The sequence below is a fragment of the Saccopteryx leptura genome, chromosome 2 (genome assembly GCF_036850995.1).
Source record: "Saccopteryx leptura isolate mSacLep1 chromosome 2, mSacLep1_pri_phased_curated, whole genome shotgun sequence".
In the NCBI taxonomy this organism is placed as follows: Eukaryota; Metazoa; Chordata; class Mammalia; order Chiroptera; family Emballonuridae; genus Saccopteryx; species Saccopteryx leptura.
In genome coordinates, this window is record NC_089504.1 from 232829102 (window position 1) to 232843033 (window position 13932).

A 13932-nucleotide genomic window follows, 5' to 3' on the forward strand; every position below is an offset into this window, starting at 1 on the left:
CATTCGCAGAGGGGCGCCAAATGGTCTAAAAGACAAACAAGAAAAGCGTAGTAGAAGAGGAGGGGGGCGCCAGTAAAGTGTCGTGCCCCGGGCGCCAGTTATGTTCGCTATGCCATTAACACTTTATTCGGATTATTTTACTGAGTCTTCCCAACATGCCTTAGTTGTCGAACCCTCTTAATTAAGGAGAAACAGAACCCCGATACCTAACCTTATTCACGAAAAGGTTAGTGGAGATGCGGGAGTCTGAGTGTCCCAGAGACATGGGCATTCACTGTGTCATTTAAGCTCGCGCACGTGCTTGCACACCTCCACGACGGGGGATCTCATCATTTTAGGAGTCTTAGAATTCCTTTGCCCGACACATCTTGGGGGTAATTCCCTCCTGGAACAGACCGTCGTCTCCAGACCCGTGTAGCGGGTGAAGTTAAAAGAGCAGCGCGGGGAAAGAGACAAGGAACCTGGCCTCGGGTCGTCCGCAGTGCGGCAGGCGGCTGCGCCGAACCCAGAACGGCGAGCTCTCCAGCCGGACCGGACGGGTGCAGAGGGGGTGAGCTCGACGCCGGGAACAGCGGCCGGCTCTGAGGGCGCGAGGCGGGGCAAACGGGGAGGGGGCGCGGCGAGTGCGCGCTTGCGCGGTCGTGGGGGACCCTCGGAGGCGCGCGAGGAGCGGGCTCGACGAGTGCGCGCGTGCGCGATTCGGCGGTGGTAAGGATTGCCGCGGTGGCGCGCGGCACGGCGGGAACATGGCGCGCGGAACCGGCGCGCGCGCCTAGCTGGCGGGACCGTTAGCCCGAGGCGAACGCTGCTCGGGCCCCGCGGGAATGGAGCAATCACCGCCACTGGCGCTCGAGCCAACCTCGGGGCCAACCCCGGCACGGAGCCGTAGGCGGCGGGAGCCCGAGTCGCCGCCGGCGCCGGTGAGTGCGTGAGGGGCGCGGGCCGGGAGACTTTCTTTGTGAAAACTCTGTTGGTGCGAGCCGAGCGGGGCCGGGCCTCGGCGGCTGACGAGTGTCCGCGAGGCAGACCCCGCCCGCCGTACGGGTTCGAGCCCCACCTGGCATCTCTGGCGGCGGGACCTGGTCTGTCACCTATCCGCCTCAGTTTTCGCGGGAGTGTGTGCGCGCGCGCTGGGGTGGGGGTGGGGGGCGGTATACAGTCGGCGCCTAGTGCGCGCGGCACCTCCACCTTCCCTCAGTTCTTGTGGGGCGGCGGGCCTCTAACCCGGGGCCCAGCCCACGGGAGAGGTAGACTGCAGCCGCTGGGAGGCAGGTGTCGGCGCAGTCGCGGGCGGCTCAGGTGCAGACAGTCCCAGGTCTCAGAGAGTGAGCTGTCCGTCCCAGGAAGGAAGCAAGTGTGTCGGTGGCTTAGTACAGCGTGATTTGGGAACGCTTTACATCCACCCCAGCTTCATGGTGTGTTTGGGTTCTTGGTCAGGGTGAAGGATCCTGAGCGGAACGGACTTGGGAGGTGTGGCATCTTGCTGGATGGGATGGGATGGCCCTGAGCGTTGTGCTCTCAGGACAGCCGGGGAGCCCGGGTATAGGAGCACTTGATTAAAATACAGGCGCAACAACTCACCCCAGGCCCATGGAGTCTCCTAGGCAAAGGAGTAGACTTTGAATTTTTAACAAGCTCCCAAGTGTTATAATCAGGCAGATTTTCCCTTTAATTTTTATTTATTGATTTCACGGAGAGGGCAAGGGAGGGAAAGAGACAGGAACATTGTTCATCTATGTGCCCTGACCGGGGATCGAACTGGCTCTGGACGATGCTCTAACCAACTGATCAGGCAAATTTGACAAGCACTATCTTCCTGTGAGAGGGACCTGTTCGCTTTATAGCTTCATTGTGGCATCCTGGTACCAGGTGCAGTGCTCGGCACATGTAAATTGTCAGTGAATATTTGTAGGAAGACTAAATAACAGGGAGTTTCCAAAATAGTTCCTGAGACATTTTCGAGAGCTTTTTGAGATTAATGACCGTCAGAGTACTGTATAATGTGATTTTTTATTAGGTCTCAACATAATTTTTATGACAGTTTATACTGCCTTGTTTTTAGTGTGTTGTAAGCAAAGAAGGGTATACATTGGTTAGTATAAACCATCAACTATGACTCTAGTTAGGTTAAAACTAACTGAAAAAATAAAAAATATGCTTTTTTCTTTTCATCATTTGGGAACACTAGCTTTATGGAGTTTTGTTCCTTTGAGGCAGGTATTTACATTTTCATCAAAGCAAATCTGAATTACTGTTTATTCAGAAAAGTTGGAAATTTGCTTAAACCTCTGAGTATTTGTCCTCTATATCTGATATTTTGAAATTGAAATTTATGTTTAGTTCAGAGTCAATGTGAAAATTGAGTTGTTTGATTGTAAGTTATTTGATATTTCAGGCGCTGGATTTTTTCATGTTTTTTGAATTTCAGTGGTTGATTTCATTAGCTTTTTTTTTTGTCGTTCACAACAAAATATGAATGTATAGAAGGTATAGGAAGACAGAATTTTAGGAGTTGAGATTGCATCTGAATAAGTATTGAAAGTTTAAGTGCTTTATTGTCTCAATGCGGTTTTTTTGTAGTTTGTGTGGATGTTAGTTTTCAATTTTTAAAATTCAGATATAACCTACAACGCTGAGGTCACTGGTTCGAAACCCTAGGCTTGCCTGGTCAAGGCACATATGGGAGTTGATGCTTCTTGCTCCTCCCCCTTCTCTCTCTCTCTTGTCTAAAGTGAATAAATAAAAAATAGAAAAAAGAAAAACACTAAAATTGAGATATAATTGACATGTAACTTATTAGTTTCAGGTGTACAACAGTAATTTGATATTAGTATGTATTACAGAACAATCACTATAATAAGTCTAGTTAACATCTATCACCACATATAGTTACACATTTTTTTCCTCTGATGAGAACTTTTATGATATACTTCCTTAACAACTTCCTTATATACAATACAAATATATTTATATGTTATGTATATACAGAAATATATAATAATAAATTATTAACTATTGTCACCGTGCTGTACATCAAATCTCCAAGACTGACTTTTAAAAAAAATTAATTTTATGCCTGACCAGGCAGTGGCGTAGTGGATAGAGGGTTGGACTGGGATGTGGAGAACCCAGGTTCGAGACCCTGAGGTCGCCAGCTTGAGTGCAGGCTCATCTGGTTTGAGCAAGGCTCACCAGCTTGAGCCCAAGGTTGCTGGCTCGAGCAAGGGGTCACTCAGTCTGCTGTAGTCCCCGGGTCAAGGAACATATGAGAAATCAATCAACGAACAACTAAGGAACCGCAACGAAGAATTGATGTTTCTCATCTCTCTCCCTTCCTGTCTCTCTGTCCCTATCAGTCCCTCTCTCTGACTCTCTGTCTCTGCCACAAAAAAATAAAAAAATTAAAAAAAAATAATTTTATTTAGATAATTAATTTTAACGGAGTGACATTGATCAACTAGAAAGACTGACTTTTTAAAGACTATCTTAAAAAAAAAAAGCTTTGTAGAGATAAAATTTACCTACCATAAAATTTACCTCTTTGGTGCATAGTTCTTGGTTTATAGTATTATTCTCACTATATGTCTACTTTTACCATCACCATTATCTACTTTTAGAGCATTTTTATCACCCCACAGAGAAATCCTGTACCCATTAACATTCCTTATTTGCCTTTCTCTCAGCCCTTGGCAATAACTAACCTGCTCTCTGTGTTTATGAATTTAACTATTTTGGACATTTAACATGATGTAACTTACAATATGTTGTCTTTTGTGACTGGCTTCTTTAACTGAGCAGTTTTTTTTTTGAGGCTCATTTATGTTGTAACATGTATCAGTACTCCATTTCTTTTTGTTGCTGAGTAATATTTCATTCAAAGGATATACCACTTTTTGTTTATCCATTCATCTGGTGATAGACATGTGGATTTTTTCTTATGTTTTGATTATACTTATCTTTTGATATCTGTGGGGGATTGATTTCAGAACCCCCCATAGATCCCAAGATCCCAGATGCTTATCTCCTTTATATAAAATAGTATAGTATTTGCATATAACCTATAAACATCCTCCTGTATACATTAAATCAGTGGTCCCCCAACCTTTTTTGGGCCATGGACCGGTTTAATGTCAGAAAATATTTTCATGGACCGGCCTTTAGGGTGGGACGGATAAATGTATCACGTGACCAAGACAAAGTCAAGAGTGAGTCTTAGACGGATGTAACAGAGGGAATCTGGTCATTTTTTAAAACTAAAACATCGTTCAGACTTAAATATATGTAAATAAAATGGAAATAATGTAAGTTATTTATTCTTTCTCTGCAGACCGGTACCAAATGGCCCACAGACTGGTACCGGTCCGCGGCCCGGGAGTTGGGGACCACTCCATTAAATCATCTCTAGATTACTTATAATAGATACCTAACAATATGAATGCTACATAAATAATTATTACACTGTATTGCTTAGGAAATAATGACAAGAGAAAAAGTCTGTGTATGTTCACAAGCAACCATCCTAGGCTTAACTACAAGGTACATGTTAGCAGCAAAATAACTTTTTTATTTCAATATTTTCAATCAGTGGATGCGGAACATGTGGATACAGAGGGCCCACTGTTTTGTGAATAATGCTGCCATAAACATTTATGAACAAGTTTTAGTGTGGACATATGTTTAATTTCTCTTGGGCATATCCTAATTGCTGGATCACATGGTAACTATTTTAACCTTTTGAGTAGCCTTAGAAACTGTTTTCTAAGGCGCTGCATCATTTTACATTCCCATTAGCGATGTGTGAGGGTTCTAGTTTCTCTACATCTTTGTCAATACTTGTTATTTTTATTTCTTTTGTGTGGCAGAGACAGTCAGAAAGAGGGACAGATAGGGACAGACAGACAGGAAGGGAGGGAGATGAGAAGCATCAGTTCTTTTTTGCAGCTCCTTAGCTGTTCATTGATTGATTTCTCACATGTGCCTTGACCGTGGGGCTACAGCAGACCGAGTGACCCCCCTGCTTGAGCCAGCGACCTTGGGCTCAAGCTGGTGAGCCTTGCTGAAACCGGATGAACTCGTGCTCAAACTGGCGACCTCGGGGGTCTCGAACCCGAGTCTTCCACATCCCAGGCTGACACTCTATTCCACTGTGCCACCGCCTGGTCAGGCTGTCAATACTTGTTATTATCTGTCTTCTTAACTTTAGCCAACCTAGTAAGTGTAAAAGGGCATCTTACTGCAATTTTGATTTGCATTTCCTTGATGACTAATGATGTTAGGCATAATTTTTTTGTGCTTATTGGACATTTATGTATCTTCTTTGGAGAAATGTTTATTCAAACCCCTGTCCATTTTTTGGGGGGTCTTTATTTTTTATTTGAGTTATTTGTCTTTTTATTATTGAGTTGTAAGAATTCTTTAAGAATTCTGGATACTAACTCCTAATCAGATAATATAATTTGCAAAATTTTCTCCCATTCTGCAGATTGTCTTTACTTTTTTTTTTTTTTTACTTTTTTGATAATGTTCTTTGTTGCAAAAAAAGTTTTGTTATGAAGTCCATTTATCTACTTTTTCTTTTGTTACTTATGGTTTTGTTGTTGTATCTTAGAATCAATCGTCACATCCAAGGTCATTACTACCTCTATGCTTTCTTCTAAGAGTTTTAAGCCCTTACGGATAGGTTTTTGATCCATTTTGAGTTTATTTTTGTGTATGGAGTAAAGTAGTGGTCCAGATTCATTCTTTTGCATAAGGTGATCCAGTTGTCCCAGACTATATATTAAGAAAAAGTGTTATCTCACTGAATGGTCTTTGTACCGTTATTGAGAAAATCAACTAACCATATGTTAGGTTTATTTCTAGACTCTCAAGTCTATTCTTTTTATTTGATTTATTTTAAAGATTTTTTTATTGATTTTACAGAGAGAGGAGAGTAGGGGAGAACAAGAAGTATCAACTCATAATTGCTTCACTTTAGTTGTTCATTGCTTGTTTGTTGCTTGTTGCTTATTGTATGTGCCTTGACCAGGGAAACCCAGGGTTTTGAACTGGCAACCTCAGCATTCGGGTTGACGCTCTATACACTGTGTGTGCCTCCTCCACAGGTCAGGCTCTTCTTTCTTTCATTCAAAAATAAATAAATAAATGTCTGTTGTTTAAAACAGTGGTCCCAATCTTTTTTGGGCCATGGACCGGTTTAATGTCAGAAAATATTTTCACGGACTGGCCTTTAGGGTGGGACAGATAAATGCACAAAATAAAATTATGTGACCGGTGTAAAAACTGTGGTATTTTTAAATGTAATTGTCGAACTTACGATATTTATTGGGCTAAGTTAAAGGAGGAATGAACATGTCCTCATTATTTAGGCTGTATTTAAATTTGTTATTCTGACAACGTTTCATGTCTGACATCAATATGTAATATGATAGGTTCAGGCTCGCTACCAATCGTGAACCTACGACAATAAAAATAAACATGAATCCACTGTGTACTTGTATGCAACTTTATTAGAAGCGTCCTCTTAACATTGCACCAACAACATAACATGAGTAACATCCTCTCTGCCTCCAAACACTTTCCAGTCGCTATGGTAACGCTTAAACCTGCCTTAAAAATAAGATACAACACAAAAACAAATATAAAGTGCATGAAAAATACAACTCACCATTGTTATGAATATTGTAAGTTAAGGGTTATTTATTATAATGTTCATATAGAATGAGAGATAGTAGCCTATCTCTCAACAACCATAACGCTAAATCAGTGGGAGCCCTGGGCTTGTTTCTCTGCAACGAGATGGTCCCATCTAGGGGTAATGGGAGACAGTGACACCCGAAATGTGTTGCCCATGTCCAGTCTATTCTGTAATTTTGTTTTGGTTGCTGTCACTGCAGAAAATCCCGCTTCATACAAATAGAATGTCGGAAATGGCAACAGGGTTTTTAGTGCTTTTGTGGCGATCTCGGGGTACTCTGTCATGACTTTAATCCAGAACACCAGCAGAGTTGTAGTCTCGAACATATATATGTGTGTATATATATATATATATATATATATATATTTTTTTTTTTTTTTTTTTTTTTTGTATTTTTCTGAAGCTGGAAACGGGGAGAGACAGTCAGACAGACTCCCGCATGCGCCCGACCGGGATCCACCCGTCACGCCCACCAGGGGGGATGCTCTGCCCACCAGGGGGCGATGCTCTGCCACTGCGGGGCGTCGCTCTGTTGCGACCAGAGCCACTCTAGCGCCTGGGGCAGAGGCCAAGGAGCCATCCCCAGCGCCCGGGCCATCTTTGCTCCAATGGAGCCTCGGCTGCGGGAGGGGAAGAGAGAGACAGAGAGGAAGGAGAGGGGGAGGGGTGGAGAAGCAGATGGGTGCTGCTCCTGTGTGCCCTGGCCGGGAATCGAACCCAGGACTTCTGCACGCCAGGCCGACGCTCTACCACTGAGCCAACTGGCCAGGGCTCGAACATATTTTTAAGGCCACCATCATTTGCGATCTCCAGTAGTTGATCCTCTTCTTGCATAGACACATTGGATTCACCTGGTTTGTTGACAAATGGATCGTGGATCCATTCCTTGGCAATTTGTGGGTCTTTTGTGGTTGGGAAGGAGCGTTCACACTCTTAAAAGCAAATACAGGTGATCGTGCACCAGCTGGGACAATGAAGGCTTGGGCTCAGTCTCTTCCAAAATTCCCGCAAATGTTTGAAACATGTCAAATATACCCCTGTTCACGCATCGTCCCCACAAATCCAGTTTGGCTTTAAATGCAGCTACTTCATCTGCCAACTTGAAGACAGTTGTCATTTTCCCCTGAAGTGACCGATTGAGTTCATTAAGGAGGTTAAATATGTCGCACAAGTAAGTGAGTTTTGCGACCCATTCCTCATCACTGAAATGGGCTGCTAGTGGTGACTTTTTTTCTGAGAGAAATCTGCATTGGCTCTTGTAATTCAAACACTCTGGCCAGGGACCTCCTTCGGGATAACCATCTTATTTCTGTGTATAAGAGAAGGTGTCTGTGCTCTGCGTTCATTTCCTCACAAAGCTGCTTGAACAGGCGCGAGTGAAGGGCGTGTGTTTTGATGTTGTTCATAACTTTAACGACATCATTCAATATGCTGTTAAGTTCTGGTGGTATATTTTAGCTAGCCAGCATTTCCCTGTGAATGACACAATGCATAGACTCCCATTCAGGTGCAACCTCCTTAATCCGAGTAGTTAAACCAGACATCCTTCCGGTCATGGCAGCAGCTCCATCTGTGCATATGCCGACACAAAAAGACCATTTCAGTTATCCTGATACATAGTCATCCAGCGATTTAAATAGTTCTGCGGCTGTGGTTTTGGTTGGCAATGATAGTGCACATAACATATCCTCATGCACATCCTCTTGATAAAGATAACGCACGTAAACAAGTAGCATTGCCTTGTTGTCAATATTGTAGATTCGTCAAACTGGAGAGCATAGTACAGTGATTTATTAATCCTTTTCAACAATTGTGATTCAATGTCCTCTGCTATTTCCTCAGTGCGCCATGTGATGGTGGTAGCCGAAAGAGGCATCTGTGCTATCTTTATAACCGCAGCCTCTCCTAGAAGTTCACGACAAATGTCTTTAGTGGCTGGAATGATCAATTCTTCACCAATGGTGAATGGCTTCTTAGCCTTAGCAATACGATTAGCCACCAAGTATGATACTCTTGGTGCACTCGCATTTATTGATGTAGTGGCCACCAGTAATTGTTTCTGTCCTTCTTGTTCATGCTTTTTTCTTTCGAAATACTCAGAAGGCTTGTCTTTTAAAGTAGGGTGCTTGGTCGAAGCAGTTTTGAAGGCTTCATTGCCTCATTACTTAGCTAGTCGCCACATATTATGCAGAGCGGCCTTGGTGCGCGAGAATCACCAGTTGCGATAAATCCATACTTCAAGTAGGACTCTTGGTATTGTCTGTTAAACGAAGCCTTCTTTTTCTTCGAAGTCATAGGTTCTTCTTCTGTCTCCTCACTGGTCCTTTTCCACTTCGCAAAAAAACTTTCGATGTAATTTTGTTTTTCACTCATTTTGCTAGTTTATGGGTTTAATTTTAGCGGCAACGTATCATGTGACCGAGACAAGCGTCAGGAGTGAATCTTAGATGGATGTAACACAAGGAATCTGGTCATTTTAAAAAAATAAAACATTGTTCAGACTCAAATGTAAATAAAATGGAAATAATGTAAGTTATTTATTCTTTCTCTGCGGACCGGTACCAAATGGCCCACAGACTGGTACCGGTCTGCGGCCTGGGGGTTGGGGACCACTGGTTTAAAGCACCCAGTCTGTAATTACAATAGCTTTTTAACAGGTTTTGAAATTAATTGTAAGTTTTTTTTTTAAGACTGTTTTGTCTTTTCTGGGTCCCTCGATTTTGGATCAGTTTATCAATTTCTGCCAAAAAATAGTTGGGATTTTTATAGGGATTGTGCTTAATCTGTCCTTTCGGTGATGTTTTGTAGTTTTCAGGTCCATCCAACTCTTACTCTGTTTTTTTTAAAGTGAGCTAGAGAGAGACAGACAGCGACAGACAGACAGGAAGGGAGAGAGATGAGAAGCATCAATTCTTTGTTGTGGTGTCTTAGTTTTTCATTGATTGCTTTCTCATATATGCCTTGATTGGGGGGCTCCAGCAAAGTGAGTGACCCCTTACTCAAGCCAGCCACCTTGGGTTCAAGACAGCGACCCTGGGCTTCAAGCCAGTGACCTTTGGGCTCAAGGCAGTGACTATGAGGTCATGTCTATGATTGCATGCTCAAGCTGGTGACCTCGGAGCTTGAACCTGGGTCCTCTGCATCCCAGTCTGATGCTCTGTCCACTGCGCCACTGCCTGGTCAGGCCCAGCTCTTACACTTCTTTCAAAAATTTATTTAAGTATCTTTATTGTTTAATGCTGTTGTACCTGGAACTGTTTTTTAAAATTTCATTTTGTAGTGTTCATTTTTAATCACTAGTTCATTACTAGTATATAGAAGGTATAAAGATGAGTTTGGCATATATATTTTTAACTTAATCATTTAGTGGTAGACTGATCCAATTTTCTATTTCAAATCTTTCCCCCCAAAATAGTGAGGAAGAATGGTCTTTGAAAGCTTAAGTATGGATGCAGATCTAGATTCACATCTCTTAAGTTTTGGCTCTGCTACATTTTTTTAATTGAATTTATTGGGATAACATTAGTTGTATGAGTTTTGACAAATTTTTCTTTGTGTGTGGACAGAGACAGAGACTGGGAGAGGGACAGACAGACAGGAAGGGAGAGAGATGAGAAGCAGCAATTCTTTGTTGTGGTACCTTAGTTGTTCACTGATTGCTTTCTCATATGTGCCTTGACGGGGACAGGTAGGGAAAGCGGGCTACAGCAGAGCTAGTGACCCCTTGCTCAAACCAATGACCTTGGGCTTCAAGCCAGCAACCTTTGGGTTCAAGCCATTAACCATGGGGTTATGTCTGTGATCCCACAGTCAAGCCAATGACCCTTTGCTCAAGCTGGTGAGCCCGTGCTCAAGCTTGATGAGCCCGTGCTCAAGCCAGCGACCTCAAGGTTTCAAACCTGGGTCTTTTGCGTCTGTCCAACACGCTATCCACCGCACCACTGCCTGGTCAGGCATGAGTTTTTTGGTTTGTTTTTTTATTTTAATTAATTTATTTCTTTATTCAGTTTAGAAAAGAGAGACAGAGAGAGAGAAAGAGGGGGGGCGAGAAGCAGGAAGCATCAACTTCTACACGTGCCTTGATCAGGCAAGCCCAGGGTTTTGAACCGGTGACCTCAGAATTTGAGGTCGACGCTTGATCCACTGTGCCACCACAGGTCAGGCCAAGCATGAGTTTTGACAAATTTTAACTATTGTACATCTCAGTGGTCTCACATATGTTAAGGTACAGTAATATCTATTCTAAAGAATTGTTAAATAAAAGAGGATGTATGTAGGCATTTTGAACAATGCCTTGCTTGTGGTAGGGATTTGGTATTGTTGTTTATATTCTTGTGTTAATTAACTTCTTTTAAAAGCATGCAAAAATAAAAAAGCAAACAAAACACCACACCAAAACAAAAATAACCAAAAATAACCTACCTAAAGCAAACAAACCCAAAACCACAGAGCCACACACACATAAAAAACCCCCAACGAACCACAATGAAAAAACCTCAAACCTCTTCCTGTCCCTATCACTTTTCTATGACCCAAGAAAACTCTTTAAGTGCTTGAGGAATAATGAAAGACTTAAGTTTCTCACACCATACTCTTGGCCTTGTAAAAGCTTGCTAAATTTAAGTTGCTTATAGGGTATTTGACAATATATTTGTAATTATTATTAAAAATAATGAATATAACTCAAAGCGGTTTGTTTTTATTTCATAGTTCTTATTTAAGGTCTTTCACTACTTCTAAAAGCAGAAGCAAATTTCAGAAGTTGAATTTGATGGTTACAATTCTTGTTTCTTTTGAAAAAAACTTGTTCCTTTTTAAGGAACTCTGTTAGAGACAAAAGTTGATGTTTGAACTTAAACTTAATAGTTCTTTTGGTGTTTCTTCAGTAGGTATATTGCTATTTTGTATGGGACTAAATCAGACATAATATAACCCAAATATGAGGCTTGAAATATATCATGTTCATTGACTGTGTATTCCTGATGAACTAAAGAAAATAATTGTTTATACTGGAAATACTATTTTAACAATAAACCTTATCTCCCAAATCACAACTGTAATTAAAATTGTACTGTAATTGAAAAATAAAAGAAATTAAACCTTCAAAACCACAGATTGGTAACTAACAGACATTTTTTTTTTTTTTTTCCTGAAGCTGGAAACAGGGAGAGACAGTTAGACAGACTCCCGCATGCGCCCAACCGGGATCCACCCGGCACGCCCACCAGGGGCGACGCTCTGCCCACCAGGGGGCGATGCTCTGCCCATCCTGGGCATCGCCATGTTGTGACCAGAGCCACTCTAGCGCCTGAGGCAGAGGCCACAGAGCCATCCCCAGCGCCTGGGCCATCTTTGCTCCAATGGAGCCTTGGCTGCGGGAGGGGAAGAGAGAGACAGAGAGGAAAGCGCGGCGGAGGGGTGGAGAAGCAAATGGGCGCTTCTCCTGTGTGCCCTGGCCGGGAATCGAATCCGGATCCTCCGCACGCTAGGCCGACGCTCTACCGCTGAGCCAACCGGCCAGGGCCTGATCTTTATTTTAATGAAACCCCTTTTTATTATTGTGAAAGCTGAATGTATGCACTGTGTAAAATTAGAAAAATTAAGACAAGCAAAAATTAAACAAAACCCCATAACGTTATCCATACAGTGATTACTACTATTAATACATTAACACATTTTTTTCCCCCTGGGACTTCTTCTGTGCATCTTTTTTTTTTTTTTTTTTTTTTTTTTTTGTATTTTTCTGAAGTTGGAAACGGGGAGGCAGTCAGACAGACTCCCGCATGTGTCTGACTGGGATCCACCCAGCATGCCCACCAGGGGGCGATGCTCTGCCCATCTGGGGTGTTGCTCTGTTGCAACCAGAGCCATTCTAGTGCCTGAGGCAGAGGCCATGGAGCCATCCTCAGCGCCTGGGCCAACTTTCTGCTCCAATGGAGCCTTGGCTGCTGGAGGGGAAGAGAGAGACAGAGAGGAAGGAGAGGGGGAGGGGTGGAGAAGCAGATGGGCGCTTCTCCTGTGTGCCCTGGCTGGGAATCGAACCTGGTCTCCTGCACGCCAGGCCGACACTCTACCACTGAGCCAACTGGCCAGGGCCCTGTGCATCTTTTTAACAATAGTTAAACATATTCACATAACTCCATATAGGCATTTTAACTAAAATAAAACAGCACAGCCTGACCAGGTGGTGGCGCAGTGGATACAGCATCGGACTGGGATGCAGAGGACCCAGGTTTGAGACCCCGAGGTCACCACTTGAGCGTGGGCTCATCTGGTTTGAGCAAAGCTCACCAGCTTGGACCCAAGGTCACTGGCTTGAGCAAGGGGTTACTCGGTCTGCTGTAGCCCCACGGTCAAGGTATTGTACATATGAAGGAGCACTCAATGAACAACTAAAGTGCCACAACGAAAACCTGATGATTGATGCTTCTCATCTCTCTCCGTTCCTGTTTATTTCTCCTTATCTATCCCTCTCTCTGACTCTCTCTCTCTGTCTCTGTAAAAAAAAAAAAGGTGCTGGATAGCACATGCAAAAGAATGAATTTGGATCCCTACCTCATACCACACACAGAAATTAACTCAATGAATCAGACTTAAAAGTAAGAGCAAAACAGTAAGACTCATCAGAAAACATTAGAGTGACTTTGAGTTAGGCAATGATTTCCTAGATATAATACAAAAAGCACAAGTGACAAAAGAAGAAGTAGATAAATTGGACTTCATCAAAGTTAAAAATTTTGTGTGTCAAAGGATAGCACCAAGAAGATAAGAAATTTCACATAATGGAAGGAAATATTTGCAAATCATAATCTGATAAAGAAGTTATATCAACTCAGTGATATACAACTCAGTTAAAAAATGGACAAAGCATTCTTTTAAATTTTATTTATTTATTTATTTTTTTCCTTTTCTGAAGTTGGAAACGGGGAAGGCAGTCAGACAGACTCCTGCAGGTGCCCGACCGGGATCCACCCAGCACGCCCACCAGGGGGCGATGCTCTGCCCATCTTGGGGCATTGCTCTGCCTCAGTCAGAGCCATTCTAGCGCCTGAGGCAGAGGCCACAGAGCCATCCTCAGTGCCTGGGCAAACTTTGCTCCAATGGAGCCCTGGCTGCGGGAGGAGAAGAAAGAGACAGAGAGGAAGGAGAGGGGGAGGGGTGGAGAAGCAGATGAGCGCTTCTCCTGTATGCCCTGGCTGGCAATCGAACCCGAGACTCCTGCATACCAGGCCGAC

General features: G+C 43.1%; 1 protein-coding gene across 1 annotated transcript in view; it reads left to right on the top strand.

Annotated features, from left to right (window-relative positions):
• The first annotated feature begins 756 nt into the window (after positions 1-756).
• TTC28 (tetratricopeptide repeat domain 28) overlaps positions 757-13932 on the top strand; it is a 654105-nt gene continuing 640929 nt past the window's right edge. Inside the window, exon 1 of the mRNA XM_066370598.1 lies at positions 757-920. Coding sequence (XP_066226695.1) covers positions 825-920 — 96 coding nt within the window. The 5' untranslated portion in view covers positions 757-824. The remainder of the gene's footprint in view (positions 921-13932) is intronic.